The 25265-nt window shown below is 39.6% G+C and overlaps 1 protein-coding gene across 1 annotated transcript in view; it reads right to left on the bottom strand.

Annotated features, from left to right (window-relative positions):
* Window positions 1–25265, bottom strand: part of T265_03729 (hypothetical protein) — a gene marked incomplete at both ends in the record, with an annotated part of 58815 nt that overhangs the window by 10608 nt on the left and 22942 nt on the right. The window contains one exon of the mRNA XM_009168276.1: window positions 1305–1363. Coding sequence (XP_009166540.1) covers window positions 1305–1363 — 59 coding nt within the window. The remainder of the gene's footprint in view (window positions 1–1304; window positions 1364–25265) is intronic.

Raw genomic sequence — 25265 nt, 5'->3', positions numbered from 1 at the left:
AGCTTGAAGATATGCCTGCCGGTGTTTGCTATATCAGTTATAATACGTCAACGTAGGTGGTCCATTTGCGTGATCATATTTGATCTGGTAGAACAGAACTGTCAGTGTCCACGCTTTTGGTTTTGGGACATCCTGAGACTCCCGACAGTATCTACTCAGGAATTGTGAATATCACTATCTATCTGTGCCTGCTTTGCGAATGATCGTCTTAATGACTCAGTGAGTAACAAATGCGTGGTAAACGAAAGTCACGGGCGGACATTTTGATGTCATGGACGCGGTAATGTTGAGGTACGATAGTCACTGCCTCATGTAAAATTGCTTTGATCAACTAAGCCGACGAGTATCCATTTGTTCACGTCGTCACAAAATTAGCTTCCTCAAGAATATGTTTACCAGGCACAGATTTGTTCCAAATTAAAAATCTGACATTAGGGTCACGAATTCACGGATTCACAGATTGATACACAGGATCGAGGCTTTTGCCCAAGTCTCCCGGGTCGGTTTTGTTCCTGTCGGTCAGTGGCTGTCGTTCACCTGAAAGACACAATTGATAAAAGGGTGTAGCACTTCTCTTTATGTTCTCAGCGCGGGGCAGTATGCTTGCTTGAACATGTATCTGTTTATGGAACTGTTAAATCTTGCTTGAGGACGTGTCGGTCGCGCAACGCTGAGGTTGCACAAACTTATATCACTTAAAATTGACATGGATTGGGCTTCAAATTCTGTACCTTTTCTGCAGCCAACGAGTTGAATGATGCGCACAGTCTGTTTATGTAATCACCTTTGGCGCGGTTGTATTCTTCAACGTCACGCAATTGGTACTTACCCTAAGCAGCTAAAATCCTTGTTTAGTTCTCTCTGCGAAGATTTATTGGAACTACTTTGAGAGTTAAGTGGGAAGCCTGGGGAAGCGGAGACATTGTAATTTGCCTGTCTCTACAAATGACGTCGTCCGTCGAACATTGCAAAAAGTGGGCAACATTTTCTCTCATTCGTTTTACACTCCTTCGGTGTGATGTTACTGGGAATCTTCTTCGCAGCATACCTGAAGACCTCATGTCCCTTCATATAAGTTACATTCGAGAATTATCAAAACGTGTCAAGTATATAGGTGATGATCACAGTAAACCTTGCACTGATGGACTTCGGCCGTTTGAAGATCAACGGCGTGGCTAAAAACGTTTTAGCACAGGAGGCTTCTACCCAGTTATTTATCTGAGTGGGAATCAATTCTTGAGGGAAATGAAACATCTGTCATTCTCTAGTGGGTTTGGGATGACGCGTAAAGATCCCAATCCTACCTCGGTTGGTGTCAGACGACTTTCACATAGGATACTGAACACGGTTATACGACAGTTATCTAAAAGCAAATAAATGGGCAAAAGCATTTGAAAAATGATATGAACCTGATTCCATTTGACAACTAGCATAGAATTTCATAGTAGAAAATAGCGTTTAGTTGCTCCAAAAAACACCTCTTTAGCAGACTATTACTTTACGGTTAACACAGCCTTTTTCAAAAACATTAATGTCAGAATTGCTGCTGCTAAAATTACTGACACCTTACACGGAAGTGCGGCTTGGATAAAAGAATTGAAATTCTCGGCTCGGGTCCCTAACAAAATCACAACTTCACCCACGAATCAGTACATACGCCTTCATTATCATGTTATTGGATGAGACGTTCTAAAGAGTAACAGTTTCTGATTCTGATTCATTAGTACGCTTCAAGGTCATATAGAATGGTATAAAATCAAGTGATGAACTGGAACATATTAGCATTCAATTGTATATTTTGAGGTGCTTGAATTGTCTCCAAGAATGATACAATACGTTATTTTATCTGCGATCCTGCTATGTAAGTATATTTAAGTTTTTGTGTAAGACGGCTATGTGCTACTCAAATCGGTGTCCTAACTATTCTACACACTTTGCTTTAGTGAATGCCGACTCAGCTGTCCATCTTCACGTGTACGAAACCTGCATGTGTAAGTCGAATCCTTTCATCCATCTGCGCCAACAGTGATTTCGAAAATTCATTTTAAATTCATATCTGTTTCTTTCATGAACAAACCTTGAAGGTGTACCTTGATAATGCACCCTTAAAAAATCAGAAGAAAGATCAGAAAACTCCACTCGCATTAATCCAGTTGTTTTCTTCCCCTTTGGATAAAAATATATCTGACAACTCTATCTGGTGGTTTCGAATTTTGACAGTTTGGAGGCCAGAGACTAATGCATGTCCAAGTGTGCTTTCAATGAATGCACTTGTTAATTAAAAAGTAAATTAAAGCATTATTGGACCGTTTTTCAGTGTGTACGATTGATTCAGTATTGTATCTGAAAATAACCAGCTCGCTTTGGCTGAACAAAATAACGTTTTGTGTTCTGGCGCCGTTAAGGGCGCCATTAGACCGTACGTGGTTCTCCGCGGAAGTAAATCAATCAGACAATTTTTAGCTTATTTTTAGGCTGTCAAGGTATTTTTTCACTAACGAAACAGAAAAAACCACCAATGATAATCATGAACTTAGTGCCAGAATTGCTTAGAATGAACGGGTTTTAATTCGTATTGTCCCAAATGTTCCGTCGTCCAAGCGACAAGCACCCGATTTGGGATTTAATATCGGGACTAAATGAGCTGCATTCGGGGCGTGCGGCAACAATGATTTCACTATCGTTTCCTTAAAGCTAATGGTTAGGTTGTAAAATGAGCAACTGAGACTACACGCACCCCAAGTTACGCGTGATTTGATTGAGCTCACCTTTTCAAATATAGTTGTACTAACACAAACCTTACAGGAGGACACCTGTTTCAATACTATCAACTCAAGTGGTATTAGGACTTGTAAACAGCGTATTGTGACCCGCGTGGATACAAGACAAACGTATCTTCCCAGGTTTATCATTGTATAATTATGAGGGCGCGATCCCTCGGGCACAGACTTTGAGCCAGCATCAAACGTTTTGTAACTTGCGCAGTTACAACAACCTGTATAGTAAAATCTCAATGACAGAAGCACCAAGTTGGATTTATTTTATGCCTCTGATATACATATGCATATATATATGTATATGAGGAAATATTTCCGAAATAGCCCTCGTTTGAAAAAAGCATCTGGTTTTATAGTTTACCGAAAGTGTCCACTCCATCATGTCAAAATACTAGATGGCGATTTTGTTACTTTTGAATCCGGTAAACAAGCTGACAGTCAGCTTCTCCTATCATCATCAAATACCTGATTTTTTGCGGTTCTTTTTGCAAGCGCCTTCAAATTAAAGAAGGCATGGGGGTGTCTGTTTCACAAAATAGCTCACATATACATATACATATATACATGAGAGCCAAGTAGTTTCTTGTTAGTACCTTCCGATCAAGGTACAACTAATATGCATTTCGACAGAGGATCCAAAAATAAAGATTTATAAAATCACATTTTGTACCTAAAAATTAAAGCACGCGGTACACAATCAATAAGCATCACAACTTTCTCAACAACTTCCTGCACGCGATGGCACATGAAGTGCGTTAGACTTAGTGACCATGTGGTAGAGATGGTGTGTAAACGGCATCGCAGATGGCTGACAATGTCATGAAACTCAGCTTGAAGTCAGGAATACCGCATCAAATACGTCGTTGAGTTGAAGACAGAATCAACTAATGTTTTAGCGCTTAACTATCGAGAGTGCTTATTCGGCATCGTAGTTATTAGCAAAATCACGCAACGCTGAACAAATCCTTATTTTTTTGGGAGGAGGCATAGTTTTAAGCTAAAAAGGAGTCCCGAGTTACTAACGCTCCAACGAATGAAGTGGTAGAAAGCACTACGCAAGCTGACATTAAGAAGTCATTAATGATCATGTACCATCATTCTAACGCTCATCTATAACAGAAGTTCAGTTTTCCAAAGCGCAATAAAGAATAGCCTGGTTCATTTTACATAAACAAATCCAGAGTGAGTGTCTTCGGATATTTTTATTTCAATTATTCAGTGTAACAATTATTTTCGAAACATGTAATATTGATTTTTCGCCGCTAAATACCATTAAAATTACCCAATTGGGTTTTGTCTAAACCTAAACAGCGGTATGTGCGGAAATTCAACCCGGAGGCGGCCGTAAGTTTCCAGTTTATTTAGTATTCAAAGTACTGAAATAAACAAATCTAATGGCCGGTTATGACGGGCGCCATTTTTAAAACGACAGGTTACATGATTGTCCCCTAAAACAAGTGGCCAAAATTCTATGGCCTATCTTGTCGTTAAGTATCTCGTTTAAGTCGAACTTGCTTGAAACGTACGTGCAGGTTCAAAAATAGATGCAAAAGCGCATGAAATCACAACGTTTGATGCACAATTATTGGACATGAAGTTCATACATTCATTCCTGTTGCCAACGCAACGAAATTCGATAAGATTCGGCGAAAACAATGTTTCATTCTTGTGGAGATCCCTTTAAAATTTTACAGAGAGTGCCACCGCTGAATTTATAAATTTTAAACAATTATTTTTTTTAACAAAAATGATTACTTAACTAACGCTTAACCAACCTAGTGTTACAAATTGTGGCATAAAATTGAATGAATCTAGCTGTATTTTTCATATTGGATAGGGCGCAAACGTGCCCAAGAATGCTCTCCAATTAACGAGCTTCGGCAGTAGTTTGTCATTCTATGTAATCGATACAATTGTAGATGTGGCTTGTCAGTGTGAAGCAGCAAAATTGTAATGGGTTTCAAAATGGTTGCCCTATTGTGTGAATTGTGCTCACGAATAACACCCAGCCGTACAACCTCTATTGTTGAAAATGAATTTCTGCTTTGTAGCTGATGAGGAGGCTGCACGAGATAAGTGTAACGGTAGGCTCCTTTTTTAAGAACTTAACGTTGAGTGAAAAAACAGCCATTTGCTAAATGTATTTCGGTTGCTGAAACATACGAAGCGATGAGAATTGAGATCGGGCTAGGGTATTATTTCGCAACTCAAAAAATTACTAATATGATTAGTTTTGTTAGCATCCTTGGCATAGTTTGAACAAAACTCCAGCAATGCGGTCTGCTATTCGGTTTTTGTGTTTTACCATGCCGTTCATTTAGGAAATTGTAATGATGAGGAAAAACTTCGCTGTTTGTGTAAGTTGGAATACTCTCTACGATCACATCAGTATGATTCTTAAACCAAAATTTCAGTGACCGCCGACATCCCTCGAGTTTCTGGGGATGAGTTTAAATATATATATTGAATCTTGCGATATCACCACTCTATGCTCCTAAAACTGTGTTTACTTCTCGGAAGAAATGGTTTTCTGTGGCAGCGAATTTTCACACGAAATTAGGATCGTTTTAAATCTGCATTGTGCTAAACAGTTTGTTATCAAAGACAGCCCAGTGAGAGCGTTTAATGCTTACGATGAACATGAGGTTGATCTATGTAAAAGAGAAAGTTTGAACGAATTATCCCGTTTCATCTTTGAGCATTGTTCATCCATATCTAGAAATAATGTCAGCTGTTTCTTCAACAAAGTGAGAATTATAGGCTGGTTACCATGATCAAAACCTCTCCCAAAAACTCGTCTACTCGAACAAATCTGTTTCCTTTTCTACATTTTTTGCGATAAAAAATAGTAATTATTAACCGTGTGGACACTGAGAGTTCAACGTTTAAGTAAACAGACCGTACAATTTATTTCACTTTTAGCCAGACAAGACGGTGACACTGACGGAATACGTAAGCGCGTATTGTAGCTCTGAGCCCAAAATGACCATTTTTGCTTCAGTCCTGCACGCAAAACACTTCCATACTTTAATCTCGCAAACTGACCTGTCCAGTTGAGGCAGCGTTTTTTCGGAACATATAAAAAGAATTTGCAAACCAATGTACGGCGGTTATGCAAAAATGTGTTTATTTAACACGGCTAAGCTGGATGGGTTTCACGGGGAACTAGGATAAATAGATAGCATGAAAATCAAAGAAGGCTTCAGCACTCGCATCATATAATACAACACGAGTATTTTGAGGAAAATGGAGGCAGATGAACGAAAATTAGTAACACAGTTGACAAAATTACTCCGGTTTACATGGCACAATCAAAGGTCGTCACATGCTGCGCAGATAACTTGAAGTCGGTCAACTGCAATATGGCGTATGAAATTTATACCAGTGTCTAGTTGGACTTTTCAAACAAGCTGAATCAATCCCCATTCATCTGAGGAGAATGTAAATGCTTGGTTCAATCATTGTTACAAGGTTGACAGATTTTGCCGCCAGGAAAGTACATGGTCAAAAAAGTAGAACCTGCAGTGTAACCTGAAAAGGTTTTGTAGCTCCAGCGTGGTATACCATTGTGTGATAATTCAAAGGACCAATCATTTCCAAAGCCTTATGATGAGGTGGGTTTTCCCAACCGCATCGTTTGCATCTCAATTGTCACTGCTTATCAGTTTAATTCTGGTTTCCGGATCCCATAATTTCTCTACAGTATAGCATCTAGCTGATCAGCCCTATAACTCTGCCACTTAAACTGACGCAATTCTTTGCTTCAAGCTGCGAGAGATTGAGCAAGGTATAATAAAGTGGATTGAGATAAAGGTAGGTGTTGTTTACATGTGTAACAATTCTGCGAGGAGAATTCCCTTGGCTGTGTCTCTTAGTGGGAGCAGCTGTGAAAGAAATGTTTCCTTATATGTTATTGCCGTTGTTTTAGGTACGTTCGTCTGATATTTCCTGCTGACCTTTTCCGCTAGCAACAAAAAGCAAACACAGTGCATTTTCTATTAGGTATATGTTAATCAACACACAATCACAAATGGTTGAACAAATGCTTTGTAAGCTCCTATTGTACCTGCACGCACTGGCTTTGCAGGCAAGTGCTGGAAGGATCACGTCGACCGCTGCAGGGGTAAGTTCAAATAGAAAAGGTTGGGGAAATTCACGAACATGTTTTGACAGACTATCAAAAGTCAGTATTGAGTACACATCAGCTGGTAACCTGAGTACCCTGAATTGCGGGAAAGCCAATAACATATAAAAACCGCAAAACAACCGTTGATGCTATGCTTAAATACTGCTGTGCTTCAAAAATATTTTGGAAAAAAATATTCTTGCCTTGCAGGCCAATGCCACCCGGATGATGCCGGCTGTCCAAGTACGTTTGACATGTGCGATTTTTAAGTTAACTGACAGTGATTTTGCACGCAAATATCCTCTGTACTAGTTGCTTGTTTCATTAACCAAAAGCGGGTGAATGGTTGTCTGTCAATGAGACTTATATACAAATAGCGATCCATCGAATGGTTTATTCGCAACTTGTCATTTTACCGGGAGGGCATGAACGGAAACTCTTTTACTGCCCCTCGTCAGGATTGCCCGACTTGTACCCTGAGAGCATCATGATCGCGAAGCTTTATCTGAAGCCCTGAGTGGTGTGGATGTTAGCTGCCGGCTACTTCATGATGCACGTTGACGCGCAGCAACCGCGCAATTAAAGACTCCCAGTAAGCTAATCCGGCAATAACCTTTTTAAACCAAACGCCAATTGTCAAATGGCTGCCTAAAATAAAGCTTGGAACGCATTCTTAAATGCAGCTTAGCACTATTCAGATGTGCGCATGAGTTCCATAAAAATTTCCCGAACAAATCACTGTGAATGATACGGGAGCAAATCACGGTCACATAGTCGAGGCGATTCCCGGGAACTCGACTTTATGTTGCACCATGTCTTGCTTTTCGGTGGACGTTGCTCGTCCAATACAACTTCAGCAACAAACAAAGCAAAGCTTTCAAATAAACACAACTATCACATATGAAAACAGAATAACGGATAGGTCAATTTTTATCAAACAAACACATTTTGTCTACTTATTGGGAAAGCCGTCGTACAACATGGCATTCAGCTTGCCTTGTACTTGATGGCGCCTTAAATTTATTGAATAATTATAGCACAATGCGAGATATTATCCCGGCCAGAAGGTAAGTTGTGGATCAGCAGAATAATAATCAATTACTCTTGTAATAAATGGTTTGATATTTTAGACGTTCCATTCATTTTCATTTGTTCACGTGATAAGCGAAATTTTAGAGTACTTGACGACCATCTGTCACCCATTGGTTTGGTTTCACACGGTGTGTTCAGTGAAACCGTTCCCCATAAAATAAAATGAAAAAGTGAAATTCATAGGGCTTAATAGTATTTTCGCTGATCAAAGTTAACCAGAGGGTTGACCATGGACAATTGCGGGTAATATCAAAGTACACAACAAAGCGGCACTCATTAACAATAATATCTCACAATTTACACACATTATACCCACGATACAGTACAATATACATACAGTACGATACAATACAATACAATACAATACAAATAGAATGCATACAATGCATACAATATACATACAATACAATATACAATACAATACAACTCAGAATACAATACACACACATTGGTCACACAATATATATGTATCTCACGCTATATCATATCTTTTTTCCAAAGAAATGTTTCGTCCCGTATTGCGTCATGAAGTAGTGGCCACCTCTCTGTTTTTGCATACAACCAGAATTGCTGCAAAATTTGTTTTCACTGTGAATGAGTAAAAATATCGAAACCTCGATCGTTTTCAACCGTAATAAACAGAAATGACAATTATTTTGGTGCTTTAACAGGCATCCGTGAAAATTTATCGCCCTATTTCCCCACTTTGACCGCGTGCAGTCGACTTGGCACGCCGGTGGATTTGATGAAATATATAACGCCGTGGAACGCCGATTCTAACCCGCAAGCGCATAGGTTTCTTTCGAGCAGAGCCCCATATAAAAACCAGGCACATGTGCAGCATTGTGAACATCTCACATGGGGAGAAATATCACCGAGTTTGCTTTCCTTTTTCACAAGTACATGGAAGAATCAACTTTTTTTCCACGATTTAAAATTTAACAGAAGACCCTCGTGTTTACACGACTTGCATGGGTAAGACAAGCTAATTTTCAGGACTGCTTTTTTCTATATTTTGCTCTACATATTCTAGCTTGTCAGTATCTAGCTCAAACTTGTGAGCAAAATGATAGGGTAAATTGTACATACTTTCAAAGTTAACACTTGGTGGAAAAAACATCAAAATCGGTGGTACCAGTGCATTGTCTTCTACTTCGTCCTAGATTTTACCAACGGAGCGCAGCTGCAGAGTGTTTAAATCAATGACCGCTAAATAAATACTATTTATTCGTACAAATCACGTAAGCCACAATCAATTTAAGTAAATAAAATACGATACAAAACGTACTATCTCAATGGTGTCTCAAAGTATTCTCTTTCATTTCACTCCCTGCACTCTGATCCGAAGCAGTACTTGTCACTCAGTTCCCGATTTTGTGCGCTAGCAGAGAGATCATCAACCGATGCTGAAATAACACGGCTTTTGAGTGGAAAAATTCATCCGACAATATGGTACCACAAAAGGGGATCATAATGACATCGTCATCATTGTGGATCTAAATATCGCTTAGTTTTACACGGCACAACGACCTATCCCCTCACTGTCTCAGTGAATGGCGCCAGGTCTAAAAGTGGATTAAACTTAAATACCCGAATAATCAACATTATGATGGGACAAATTTGCTTAAACTAATAAGATACTTATTCAACTAAAACAAAAAATCAACGGAACTCTCTAACCTCGACTTAGATGTTACCGATTAGTCAGGCGAACCTTAAAGACTATGGGACATTTTATAGGAGAGCTTTAAACGGCTACTATTTACAAGCAATCGTCCGCTCAAGATAAGATAACCCATTGCGTTGTTTTGGAAATACGACGCCTGATGTACAAATCTCTGTAGTACCTCAAGTGTTATAAGACAAACGTGAACAATTTGACAGTGGATTCAAGCAAATGGCAGCCGATATTTTGTGTCAAGTTGGGGAAATACTTCATTGAACATGACGTCTGATTTCTATAAAATGACCAGCTTATTCGGACCGATAGTCCTTCGGTAATGAAGAGACGTACCCATTTTTAACAAAATGGGGCAGAAAACAATTCAAGTGCTCATAGAATTGACGTTACCTAGAACAATAAAAGCGTAGCTAAATATCCCAAGAGAAAGGACGCATATGCTGTTTAATGAACAATATATTGTGCGCAAAATGTGCACCTTCATTTGAAGGTTCATATCTAAGCAGATCTCTCTTTCCGCATCTTCCATAAATATGTTTCCGGGAAAATAAGCAATCTGCGACGAACGCTTTCCAGAGGGTATGTATTCAAAAGTTGCGATTTATGTAAATTCTTTCGCAATGCACATGCATTTCAAATTCTATTTCGGCCTCACATTTACCACGAATTCAAAATTTCCTTCACCATTCAAAGGGGCACTGTGCAAACGTTTTTAAAGCAGCTTTAGTGCGATTAGCTATTTTGGATCCGTTAGCTCTTCAACGTTACTCGGTCGAAATTCTATAATGTTTTTTCTTTGAGTGATATGACATACGACTAAATTTGAGCTGTGAAACCAAGTGAAAGCAGTCAGCTTAAGAGACAATTTATTTTCCATTATAAGGGATGTGATCTTATGATTGTCCCCAGTTTGTTCCCAGAACGCATCGTTCTTGTTTTCAGGTTCGGATACGTCGGAAGTAGGAGCGTGTCGTGGTAGGATATGTTTAATTTCTGTAAATTATCATTCGTCTGTTGATTCTGAAAAAAAATCCAAAACTGCATGTTGAAAAGTCTGAGATGTGAATGTGTAAACTGCACTGCAGCTCGTCTATATGCAACCCTGATATACAGGAACATGAACCCTAAGATAAGTAAATAATATATAGTTTTTTCTATTAGTAATTCTGATTGTTCTTCAAATAACTAATATGAATATGGTAATTGCACCATGCGCTTCAGATAACTGCAATAAAGAGCAAACCAACCGCTGCAAATGTGAGTGATGCGCATATCTTGTTTTAAAGCATGAAACCATGAATCTCTTCCTCAGGACAGCAATCAGTAGTTCTGTTTATTATCCAGCAAGGCCTCAGTTTTGACGACAACCGCAAGGATAGTTTTGCATGATCGTGGGGTTAATCATTAATGGTTGCTCTTTTGGTCTACCTACGTAATAGTTAACCTGTTGAAAGACACGTAATATAATCCAGTATTTCTAATTGAATATTCCCTAGATGCTATGTGGAATTTCGAGTTTACCAATCACATGCAATTAATCGGAGTTAACTTTCTATTCGCTTTTGTAGCCTTCTATCATGACGATGAAGCTGGACAAAGTATGTCGTTGGAGCATTTCACTTGATTGAGGTTCCATTCTGTCGTACAATTTAAACTGTAGAATTTAGAATGTTTATGAAGTCAGGTGGCATAAGCGTTGTTCGCCCTATTTTCTTAATTGAGCGATTTTGGAGTTATATTAATTTTCATGATGTGATCAAGATATCGATCCCAGTGAGCAAACAAATAGTAGTTGCCCATATATTTTTGCGACCTTTTGTGGCTGTTGCGTGATAGTATTCTAGAATTTGTAATGCTCTGTTTCGACTTCTGAGGAGGAGCACAAATGAAGAAAGTAGAAAAACGCTTACCGCCCAAATGAAATTTGATTATTTTTACGCAAGTTAATGTAAAGAATATGCAGCAAGCTTAAAAACTGGGGCAGCAAATTATCTGACACGTTGACACAATGTTTTACCTGAGAGTGAGTATATTCCAAGAAAGTTATCAGGGAAGAGGAGAAGACTCGTCTGAATTTCGGTTTAAGTTCGTTCGCTTCCAGTTATGTATTCATACCTTATTCGCTGGAACTCAGACGCAAAAGCGGGCTAGTATTTTGTACCACAAACACTTTGCTTCCATTTTCGGGTTTAGCGTTACGTGTGAAATAAAAATCTATGAACGTTTTTGATTAGGTTAAATGGGTAAACAGCAATCACAAATAAAATCGCAGCTTCCGTTTCAGAGCGAAAATGTCTGTTTACAAATTTTAAGCTTATTTGGATGATCACGGAACTATAGAATTTAGCGGAGTGCTTTTTATGTGCCGGTTGTTTTGAAAGCTTTCTGCATGCGCAGCCGCAAATATAGTGGTTCATGTTAGACTAAATAGGCGATGAACTATCGATCATAGAAATCAACGGATTTTCAGATTTTCTCCAAAGGAAACAAATAGTTTTCGGGCATATACTTAGTTTTCAGTGCAGCTTTCGAATACTATAAATGTCGCGTTTCCAACTGCACCAAAACTTTGTTATGACTCTATTGCCTACTTGCAGAATTTAGATTTAGTTTCCCTCCATTCCACGCCATTATTCTATATATGCACATAATGCAATTTTTCAATGCGCGGTCAGTGAAAGTTGTTCCTTAATTTGAATCTATTTTGATGTGAGAAATTATCAGAACTTACGATCGAAAATAATTATCTTCATCTTTTTTTGAAATAAAGATAGATGCCAGGATTTCGGATTTGTACGCTGTACTGGTGAGCTTTGTCATTTAGTGCCAAACATGGCGGAAGATATTTGGAAGCCACTGACAGTGACCAACAAGAATTATACTTCTGATTATTTGACAACTTTCCAAAATCATCTCCGCGCCCTAAATAATTAGCACACTTTATTTTTGTTCACAAAACTTGCGCCAATTATGTCTCTTGTAGTTCGCTGCCTGGATCATCCAGATTGCGCAAGTAAGTTTGATAATGCAGTATTTGGGGAAAAGACTTTCAACGACAGTTGAAATATGCGACGAGGATTGATTACTGGTTTACAATTATTTTGCGCAGCTTTTCTGAAAGCAAAAATTGGTGTGATATATAAGTTGATAAATTGGAGCTCGCTCAAGTAAGCATTTGAACGGATGTATCTGTGCTCATTGAGCTGTTTAATGCATATAGCCTTTGGCGTCATGTAGCAGAACAGTCCGCGAGATTTGGATAAGTAGGCAGGAAATCTCCGCAGATTCACTCAAAAACCGGAAACCTGAGACGAAGAAAGTAAAACCTAGATCTCACAATGTAGATATGAGCGATAATTATTATCGTTCCACTGATGCGCGTTTGCCTTCGAGCTAACTCTAAATTTATTCATCAGACTCTAGTACATTTCTCGATATCCCAATAAACGCGTGTGAGAGCAAACGGAATACACAATGATCAAAGGGTCAGAAAGTTCTCCATATAATCAACTGAAATGTTTGAAGAAAAAATGAAGAGCGAACGGTCAAATGATATCGAGGAAGATAAATACGGAATGGCTCAAATAAACACTGGCTTTGTTTGATAAGCAACCAATTCATATGTGATATTTCATGACCAACACTGAAAAGATTATTGCCAGGTTTCATCTGTCAAATTTTAAAAAAATCGCAATCAGGTACTTGCGAAACCATGTACCCTAAAATTGGTAAGTTACCCTACCTTAGATCATGTAAGTGCTGCATGCGGCAGCGTCAGTTAGACGACTAAGATTTATCGAAGGTTTTGGATTTCGATGACCTGCTGAAACTTTCCACTGCCTGTGATATTTTTGTGCGCTTTCAACCTGTTGTGCCCTCTGGCGCATTCTTACAAAGTGGTAATTTCAAGTATTGTTAAATGCATTATCTGACACCTTGCTTCCACTACAAAACATTCACGATCGCCCTCATTGCCCTCACAGAATGAAATGCGCCTACTGTGACGTAAAGTTTAAATAAAAGACTGGAAAGTGCTTTGACTTTTTCAGGAAACAACATGCCGAACGTTGTTATCAGGAGCGGTTTGCCGATAGTGCGGGAAAGAACAAGTTGTCTTCTTAAAAGACTTGCCGAAAAATGCAAGATTAATCACGCATGATTCAGCACAGTCTTCAAGGCCGGGGGTTCAATCTGACGTTCACCGTAATTCTGTGTATTGTTTGGGCGAGCTTGGACTAATGTCGACCTAAGAAGGTACCGCTCGAAGAGCGCCCGGAATATTTAACTCACTGTTGTTCACCGTAATTCTGTGTATTGTTTGGGCGAGCTTGGACTAATGTCGACCTAAGAAGGTACCGCTCGAAGAGCGCCCGGAATATTTAGACTCACTGTTCGTCTCTGATCGGCTATTTATTGCATTATGTGGTTAAGTACAATTGTCCCAGCACTAAACACAAAGCATAGATGCGCATCTTGCATAATCCAATTTATCTTCATTCGGCCGAAGGAAGTACTCTTGGCTCAATTCGCTAGCTGCCTTTCAAAAGAATACATACAATATGACAAGCGCACACTAAGCCTTTGATGATTGTTGCCCCAGAGTGAATTCGAGACTGATTAAGCCCTTTGCCTGTGTCCAGGTAGGTGATTACCATAACCTAAAGCAAATCAAATAAATTAACGCTCATTAATGAAACATCAACCAGGATGCCCCGTTGAATTTGCACACCTACGTAGACAAGAGAATAAGGTTTAATTTGTAAAACATTAGTGCGAATGGGGTAAAGCAATGCAAGGAGAGAGAAAGAAAATCATCCGACTGCAAATCACTAACATTTCTTGCAAATATTTAATAGTTATAGGAGGCCCTCTATAATCGACTATGCGACTTTAAATTTGATAGGTTTTTGGGAATCCTGCAACCAGAGGGTTACGGTCACCCATGCCACGTGGTGCTAACCGTCATTTCACTTTGACATTTGCTAGATACTCCTGACCTTGGGGAAGCGTTTTAAAAACAAAATCGTATAAAATTAATACGTGATGCCCGACCTATAACTGCCAACTTGACGTGGTGGCCGGGCTCGCGTTTTGCAATGGTCACATGGGTTACTTTGGCGGGAAGTTCGTTCACAAGCTGCAACCATGCCAGGAAGGCCAAAAGCGAGCAGCCAGATCAAAAGCAGCGGGATCGCCCACCACGAATAATCGTGCTACGAAGCGGTCTGGGGTAACAATCGCACTGTCCTCTGCGACAGGAATGTGAGGGCATTAGATTGTTTTCCCCAGGCGACCAACATGTTCATATTTATGGAAGCAGCGATGTGTTTGACCGTGAATGCCGGCGCATTTTCGAATAAGCTCAAAGCACACCTGTTGTGCGCAGCCTCATCAGCAGTGAAATAGTAATGCCTAATTCTCTGAGCTCTGGGGTTGGGCCAAACGGTGTTTGACCGTGAATGCCGGCGCATTTTCTAATAAGCTCAAAAGACACCTGTTGTGCGCAGCCTTATCAGGAGTGAAACAGTAATGCCTTATTCTCTGAGCTCTAGCGTTGGGCCAGACTCCGCAGCCGAGCAATGCCGAATGTTGTGTCGTCGGCCTCGAGCAGGGTCGCCAAAGAAAACCCTACATTCTCACTGTCTCGTGGGTGGGACGTTTTCGTCAGGGGCCAGGGTCAGTGTCCGCGAAAAAAACAGTACGTCCTCCCACTGCCTTGTGGGTCAGACTTTTGAGTCGAACGCTCAATCTGGGGTACCTCAACAAAACCCCCTTACTCGGACTTAACAACCTGGCCTCTTGCAATGTAAACCTTGATCGCCACTCGGGAGAGGAAATCAGTAAGAAATAGCCTTACTGAAATGTGAGAAGGCACCAGAGCCGAACGGCGTTTATCAAGCTCTCTACAAGCAAGGCAGAATATACCTGTTGACCCATCTGACAATGCTTACTGGTGTTATATGTGACGAAGGGAAGGCGTCTGCAGAATAGGGCATGTCAACAGTTCTCGCTGTCTTTAAAAAGGTACCACTCGTTTATTGTTATCTGTAATATGGGTGCTTGCATAAACCTTTATTCTACTACATTAGGATCGCGTGGGGCAAGACACAATGTTCGGTCGCGCTCCTTTGGTAAACTGTGCGATAATAACGGGGTTTTATGAATACTGTATGTCGCCAATATTAGCATACGTAAGAAAGAGCACCAAATGTATCAGGTAATGCTCCACGAAGTGACCAACCCTGGTAGTTTTCTGAATACCCAAGGAACAATCTTGACACCTGACACTATTTGCTAAGTAATCGTGTGTCCGAAAACGGTCTTTCTAATGTGATGAAGGGAGGCATGTTTTATGTTTTCTTCTTATAACTTCACTTTGCATCTCCCGAAAAAGGATATCTGTTTCGTAATTTGTCGAGTCGTTTGTAGCGTTTGCTCGGAATTGAGCAACACTCAATGAATATCCAGGAAAGTTCAGCGAGACGGATTCAAGAAGATTGATATTCCGTTTTTGTAAACAAAATGCATATGGGGGTTTCCGCTCGCCGTCCGATAGCCTATAGCAGTTTAGTTGGTATTTCCTAATGAATAACTATGCAACGAAGGTTTTCCTCCTTTCACCGGTAGCTGATGTGAATAACAGGGAATAGAAATTGAGTTATTCTGCTGATCTACTCAGCTGGTAGCTTTATAATATTGAGTAACAGAACATATTTTGCAAAAGCAGTATTACTACTGGTCTGGCTAGATGCTGACTGCTGAGGCCTATTAAAACGGTCACATGATGACCAGGAATTATTACGCCCCGTGACTCCGCATGTGTTTCCTTCCAATCAAAAGCGACTCTGTCTGCATAATCAGACGCACAAACATGCATTGGAAACCGAGTTGGTAAAAAGTAACCAGAGTATTCCTACTTGCAGCTAGATAAGCTTCAAGTTATCAGGGAAGCATTACCGTATTCTCTCATAAAACAAAGATGCAGTCATCCAGTTTATTCTTCAGCTGACATATCCTAAATTAGTTGTCCAGTAAGTAATCCCGGATATATGTGCACTTAGGACAAATCATTTTCATCCACTCTAGCGCTTCAAATCACAAATTCTATCTCGATAAGAATGCGATATCAAAACAGCTTTCCCCTTCCTTCTGGTGCAGGTTTAGTTTCAATATAATGAAAACATCTTGCCGCAGTTTCAATATTAGCCACAGGAGAAAATTATTTGACTTTATCGCTCATATCGTTTCTGAACCTGGGTGCGTCATTAGCATAAATCATTCTGTCCTCAGATAGCCTTATATTTACCACCCAGTCAATAAAACTTTCAAGCAAAATGACTTCCATTCTTCGGTCCTTTGAGTTCTTACGATTCAATGGTACCATGCAGTCGAAAATTGAGAAACATTTAAAACGATACCTTACGCAATGTATGCTTGTGTACGTAGTGAAGCATTAGTCATTTATGACGTCGACTGGGCCAAGAAACTCTCTTCATGCCTGCGAACACAGAACAAAACGTGTTCAATAAACAAAAGGCTGGTAGATTCATCTGCCTGAAAAAAAGCAGTGGAGAAAAAACAAAAAGTGGTTTTAATCGAACGAAAGTCATTCAGCTACCTTCTATCAACAGGAGCAAAGTAACCCAGTAGTGATATAGATGGAGCTCTAATCTACAAACAACAGACGTCTAAACGGTTAACGTTGATTTTGACTAGAGTAGCTTCACCTGGCGAGGTTGCTGTCTTTTCAAAATAACTATCCATTTAAGAGCAAAATATCACACGTGCGCTCAAAGTTCAAATCCACAATACACCTTCGCCTGGAAGTCATTTGTAGAATGTTTGAATGGATAACTCAAAAGATTATTCTTGGTTTTCTGCAACTGTTTATGAGGCAAATTGTCTTTATTGCCAAACATATCTTGATCAGATTCATCACATCATCCAGCCACGCACGATTGTCTTTATTGCCAAACATATCTTGATCAGATTCATCACATCATCCAGGCCACGCACATGGGACAAGTTTTGAATAACCTGGGACTTGACTGATTCGGATTAGCTCGGAAGAAACATTTGAACGCAATATTTCGAAAAAAAATTAGTCGCTTCGAAAATATTTGAGTTCTCTCAGTGTAGCTGATTGACCGGGAATATTAGCATAAACATTTCATAATTGTTGATTAAAAAGTTTCACTCGCTTCCGCTTACAGTCAAAATATTGATCAGGCACTGTAAACTGCTCGCATAGTGAATACCGCCTTGTTGTACACAATAAAATTGCCCGAAATTCGTTACATTTTTCTGATGGATAGCAGGCGGTTCACCGAAAAAGGCGCGCCTACAATTCAAAAATACTTCCCTTCAGCAGAAACAGGCTATCAGATCCCTGAGTGGTGAGATTGTATTTTAACATCGGATAGTCTCTTCCGGAGACATGTTCAGTTACAGAATATTGGTATTGAAGCAAATTTATCATAAGCATGTTCGCTACAAAACTGTATATCAAAAGTCTTCTTGAACACGTCCTTTAAAACATTCTGGTAAATTCATTGGCTGTCACATAAATTGAGCAAATGCTACTGCGCGAATTCATAAATGTCGTCTCTTTATTCAGGAGACGCGAAGCGGGTTTACGAGAAAACATACTACTTGCATACCTTACCAATATTATCTATCGCTATCGGATAGCAGACTGTTAGGAAACGATTACGCCCTAGCCACTCATGGCTTGAGAACACGTCAGCTTCAATTTGCTGAACATACAACACAATTGATTTTGAGTATGGCGTAATGAAAACCATCCAAGAATAGAAATATTTTGCCGACAGTGTTGAAACCAAAATACTACCAAAGCAAATATAGGAAGTGGTATTTTAGCCTATGCCGAGCTCCGTATTAGCGCACTGATTAAATTATTTTGTGTGCGCGTCTTTGTATCGCGTAGAATGGTACACGCGAAACTTCATTACATAACTTAACTTGAATAGAAATTTTATTAGCCACATTAGAATGACAAACCCGTCTTTACTCTGGTCAAAATAAACAAAAGCACAATAAACATGGAGCAATCCAAATGAAACAACTCTTTTAAATCCCGCTAGATAACATAGACTGTGAATCACTCCTAAGCGAACTTTTGCGCCACAAGCCACAAACTTGGTTTGACAGCTATTTATGCTGCAACTACGATCAGTCAGCATCAGCGACGTGACACAGATGAGTTCCAAGCATAGCTGACCATACCAGTTCTAGCTAAACATTTATCCGGGCTTCTTACGTAAAGCAAAATCACCCACTAAATTACACCGCAGGAAAATATTGTTTTTTTGGGATGTGTGCAGCTGCCAAAGGAACTGAACGCAATGAGAAAATTATATTGGAAATTTCCCAAAGCTGCTCAGTGAAAACGCTGTACATATGTAAACTATTGGTTTAGGTTTGTGTAATATTTTTGCAGACAGTAGTATGCGACAGTAAGTTGACATAGGTGGATGAAAATAAGTTAGTGTCTACGAAGAAATGTGATTTGTGGATTGATAAAAATACTACAAAAATATTGCCTTTACAATCGACAATGCTCAAGCTTCATATTAAGCTGACACTCAAGGGGTAACGAAACGCGGTGAAGATCAATAAAAGGGAATAGAAGATTATCATTGGCCAACCAAAAAGCTCCCGCGCACCTGGTATTGCAAAACGTATTTCAATATCAGGTGATGGAGATCAGTATAAATGTGCAGAATGCGTTAATTTCTCGGCCTACCAGTACCAGAAATTATGGCAATATTTTTTATACTCGTCGCCATTGGCCTACGTGACTAACTGATGAGGCACAGGTCACTGGTGTGCAAAATTATTACACTTGTGTCACGCTCTCCTAGTTTAATACTAGTGAAAGAATATCTGGCGATGAGCATTCCAGAATATTATTTGTGTGTGGGTGCGTATCAAATTTGCTCTGAACTGTGACCACCAGCATTCTTTGTCTGTAAACTGTGAAGCACATATCGGCATATATTGAAAACTGTTGTGAAATCCTCTATTATATAATAATATTGGGATGAACGTTTTATTAACTTCAGGAAAAAAAGACGCGCGCTAGGTCATGGCACTTGATTACTGCACAACTTTATTTGCCGCAGCAATGTCGTGTCGACTAAAACACAGTGGAACTTCTGCTAACATCCTCACACGCTGGGGTGAAAATGCCGCACCAGCCGTTTGCGCCGGTGACTTCTTGCATCCTAGTTAAAAACCTGAAGATACCACCAGGATAATTAGTGACCATTTTCAGCTATTCCACGCATACTGGAGTGTTGCTTAGGAACCATGGTTATAGGGTGTTTTGCCGAGGAATGAGTAAAATCTAAATCAAATCTAAGTCTAAATCTAACTCAGTCAACATTGTAATAAATTTCAAACTAACACGTATAAAAAAATCTCATCTTCAGATGAATGCAACGCAGAAGAAAAGTATCGCTGCATCGCCAAGCGAAAGTCGAAAATGGATTTATTTATAAAAAAATACACTTGTTGAACGTTTTTGCGTTATGTGAGTCGACACGCATGGAAATTTCCTCATGGTTCACAATTAAGCTTCGCGAAATATCTGGGACGAATTTTTTGGTTACGTTTAATCTTGAAATAAATAACTTTATACCCCAGCTCTCGTAACTCAGCAAACTAGAATAGTTTTGGACTAGACATTTTCCTTCCCATCATATTGATTCTTTCAATTTAACCCAGTTGAAGAGAATAAATGCAAGGCTGGTTGTTCGGTCCCATATCAGGCTTTGTTTGAGTGCACAAGCAGTCCATGCAGCAGTCGCAAGGAGGCAACTCGTGAGTAGCGAATGGCACAAATCTCAAATTGATTTAAAAGGCTCGTTTTGAAAGTTTAGTTATATCAATAAAATACTTACTATGTGTTCAGTGCTGTGTAACACCCGGGCGTACTTTTCCAATGCGTCAATTTACAGAAAACCACAGACATAACAAAGGCCGAAAACGTAAGACCCTAGTAAAATTTCTGATCTGCTGTTCCTGAATTACTACGGAAATTTCTTTCAACTTACATGGAGGCTGCGCAATGTGCTCTAGCCTCTATAGTATAAACATGAAAAATTACTACCAATCCTACAGACCATCTAGATCAATTCCTTCTTTTTGCACAAGAGTGCCCTGCAAAAGCTGGCATCGTCAGCGACGTAGCAGGACCAAGCACGTTCTATGTTTGCCCATAAACTGGATCAGCGATTCTGAATTTAGAGCAAATGTCAGGTACTGTGCCATGCAAAAAACGAAAATAAGACTGGAGTGCAGACGGAACTACCGTGAGAGAATTCCACTCATCTCGGAAAACGCTGATTGAAATAAAATAATTAGTATTGTTCAATCCTATTTCAAAAGTGTCATCAACCATATTGATGCTTCGCATTTGCTTCTGTGAAGAGTCAGAGAATGGTTTCGTTAATATCACACACAATGTCACAAAAGCCAAGAACCGCCTCGATAAAAAATAGCGATAGGATTATATGTAAGAATGCTGACGATAAGGTGTATCACACAATTATGGGTCTGGTAGAGAGCATTCAAAACTGCTTGTTTTTGTGAGCATTTCACAATCAGATAGGATAATCACTCAGAGGTACTTACTGATCACCATTTTTGGAAATTTGCCTTTATTTCCAATCGCAGAGCTACAGGTAAAAGCTGGGCACATGCTCTAGTCCGCTGTATTGGTATGCTTTCTCTTTTGTTGCCAGTGAAAAGACATCCGTCGGCTACATATGGTATAAAATCAGAAGCACATGGTAGTTAACCAAACTATGGAAAAAGCATTGCCTAACTTGCAGGGCATCTGTAGCTGAACGTCTTCCGTAGATGGAAATACAGTATTTGCTTTCATTCTGAATTACAATTCGAAGCGGTGATGATGCTGAAAGCCTAGGTGAGGTTGAGCTGCACACACCACTACAACGATTGAAAATATACGGCTATGCCCATCCGTGCAGGTAAATGATAAATAAACGAACGAAACAAATAAATGAATACGCAATAAGTTCAAACCAGCTTTTCTCTGCAATATAAATATTATTCCAACGGTCTTGGTTTTAAGATAACATTCTTGGCATCATGCATCTCTGCTTTACTTGAGATAACAAACCATATTGTAGGATGTCTACATCATAGAATACTTATTGGAATTTGAGCTACCAAACATATTTAGCCTGCATTAGACGTAAGAGTCTCCTTTCTCCCTTAGGAAAATGCATCCTGTTGCGGTCCTGACATTCACACAGGGCAACAAAATTCCAACACTCCCATTCAGTTTTGAGAGTCCTATTACTTCCTCAAGGGTACCAAGTGTCACACGAAGTTAAAATGACCCTGAGGACCATTCATCTTTCATAGGAAGTTTCATGTTGGATCTGTGAAAACTATCATTTTCCCCAGCAGGCTAAGAGATTACCATAGAACGAGAATACGGGCGCATTTTGTTATGAATTGAGTTCAAGAGAAGTTTGTTCATCAAAAATGTCTATTGTAGACTACATTGTATTTTCCAAAGAGGCATTATTGATCTAATACCGCAGTTAATTGACTGGGTTCTCGAAAAGGCTTTGAAGGAGGATATAAGACAATCAACACAAAGGTTTGTGTATTTTCTTGGTTCAAACGCTCGCGATCGTCAAGGCTGCATTTTCCTTTCGACATACACATTAGGTTTTCCTTTAAACCCTGGAAAATAGTAGTCAAATACGAGTAAATCACTAGACTGTATCACTTGTGGCAATGGTAACGTCCTTTTACTCCAATGAACAATTTGCAAGATTTTGCCGTGTTTTGCACAATCTTCCAAGTAAGCCGACATTTTTGATTATTTTCCTTAACATTAAAAGGAGCTTTTATCTCGAAAATTCAATTATGCTTTGCGTGCTAATAATCCTGTTTAGTAGCGTGGTATGCATAGTGACGTTTCCAAAAGCAGTAAAATATACCAAAGTTGAAAACGCATTCACACCATCGACCAGTGATTTTTATTCCACCAGCGTAAAAGACAAACGTAAACATGAGGTTAAGTATCAGATATTTTCAAAGAAAATCAAAGGTTGCTGTTGGTTCTTCTCATTGTATGCCACCAGCAAAAAATGTTGTTTGATAAATGATAAAAATGAGGATAATTTCAGGCATGATAAGATGCAGTTTATACTTGGAAGCGCAGGGAATGTACATTCTGCTGACCAGAGAAATTACCGTGCATCTTGTGTTGAGAACCTCTTGCTCCGCATGGAGTTGGGATGGATTTTAGCTGCAACCAAAATGCCAATTTAAACCCAAACCGACACCTCATATGGAAATATATTTCCGACGACCCTTTAGGTTGTAGAAAGATAACGAATGTCACATTCACCCCAACAATGCTTGTGTGATACGGGTTTTGTGGCACTTACTGGATCAAACGGACAGCGACAACAATCTCTCGCTGTTGTTTTATGGTGTAATTTTGCAAATGGATGGCAGTGCCTGATATATATGTCTGATTTAAACGTCAAGGCTGTACATTTCTTTCAACGAGTATTCAAAAATATTTTGTCATTTTTAAACCAAGCAGTGCAACTCCATTTCAACAACACTGTAATCTATTTTCGTAGACAGAACAGAAGCCCAAATAGTTTCGGTAAATGTTGACAATATTGGCTTTCTGAAATAGTGTAATGCGATGATATTAATGGCGAGACGCGCCAAGATTTCCTAAAACAATGACCTGAATTTTTCCGGCCGAACATCGCATGATATGCTGGCGTGCATATATCAGCAGTGAAATCTGTCACCGGTTATAAGGGAAAAAATCCGGGAACCAAATTTGCCCAAAATCATTTGTTGCCTTCGTGTGTCACAACAACATTTTAGGTCACGCAACTCGAAAAACAGCTCCCATGTAACTGGTTTAATTGTAGGGCGCATATCCAACGACTGGGAAAGGTAGCATACGTTTGCACTTGGTGAACAAGTGGTGGTAGTTGTATAGACGGCGTCGAGTCGAGAAATGACGATAACATAACTTGACCGGTTTTGTTGGTTTTTGCATGTGAGAGAACCCAAAATGTTCATTAATAATGAACTTCAAACTGCAGAATAGCGGAAAAGAAAACGGTGCAATCGAATTCATCCATGGTGTTTTGGAATATCAATAATAAGAGATTTTTTGAGGCATTTGCCTGCTTGAAGAAGAAATGTGAATACGTGACACAAAGCACACCATGGTGGTACTTTATCCTGGTGATGCATCACATCGGCAGAATTACCCATGGTTGCGTAATGATGACGTTCGTCGACAGCACCTTTCGTAAATCTAGGAAAAAACATCGGCCAATCTAGGTTGACTGATATAATTTTTCTGAATGTTGTTTATGAACATAAGCTTGATAAACTCTATGGCTCAAATGTATTCGTTAAGTGGAACACACTTGCTTTATCGCTGAAGGAATACGTATAAACTCATATCATTAAATGTGTTTGATTGCATCGTGTACGGTGACATTTTCCATGTTTACACTACAGAAAGACATGGACGTACAGCAACGCTGTAATCAATACGTTGCGAGAAATTCGTCACCAGGAATTTTGTTCTGTCAGCTCAACATGCTAAGTAAACATCTGAAGATATGCGAAAAGTGTTGAATTTTTGTTTGACAAAAGGGCTTGTTTTGAGTACTATAAACCTGGAGTACTTCCTTGATGAAGTGGCATACTTTTCTGTTGCACTCCTATCACGTTTGCATAATACGTATCCTCAAATTACTTCGAACTGAAACCGGTCGTGTTTATGTGCTGCATGTGGACAAATCTCACAATAAAGTTTGCCAAAATGTGGTCCAAATTTGACCCCAAGTGTGGCAGTCTACAGGAATCAATATCGTATGATTTACCGTATAATGCTTTGGCCAGATGGTTTGTATCTTAATGTTTACTGACGAACAGTTCACCGAATACTTCTAACGTAGACAGCTAACAGGGCGTTGGTGTTGGATTGAAAGCGATATGTACTTCGGTAGCATCTCGTGATTCTGGCAATAGGTAGATACGGGTGCTCATTTTGATGGAATACGTTGCATTTCACCAAATGTGTGGTTTGTGCAATGAATTACGAACGTGGCTTTATCCCCTAAATTGCTGGGTTACCATGAGTTATTCAAGGTGATTTGGTCCACGGCCGGCTAAAAAAATATTTCTCCACAGAGATGATCTAGGTGGTAAAACGTTTGACGGTAAGCTGAAGGATTTACTACGCTTTGCGGCCAAACGTCGGTAAAATCTTCATGATCCTTCGAGTGGTCTTGCGCACCCACTTTCAAATTATACCGCGCTCAGTTCGATTGTACACAAAATTTCGTCTCCTCTTCTTCAGGTGTCTATTTTTTTTACTGTCGATCCCCCTTATACTTAAAAAGTTGGTTGAGGCGTTTTCATAAACCGACTTGTGAATTTACTGCTGTGAATTTCTGTGAAAGTCGTGGGGCCTGCTCGCTTCAATCGCAACGATTAATAACCTAAAATTTGTTGTCCATGGAATACTCCGCTC

Source organism: Opisthorchis viverrini (genome assembly GCF_000715545.1).
Source record: "Opisthorchis viverrini unplaced genomic scaffold opera_v5_54, whole genome shotgun sequence".
NCBI lineage: Eukaryota > Metazoa > Platyhelminthes > Trematoda > Opisthorchiida > Opisthorchiidae > Opisthorchis > Opisthorchis viverrini.
This window is presented reverse-complemented; position numbering and strand designations above follow the sequence as displayed.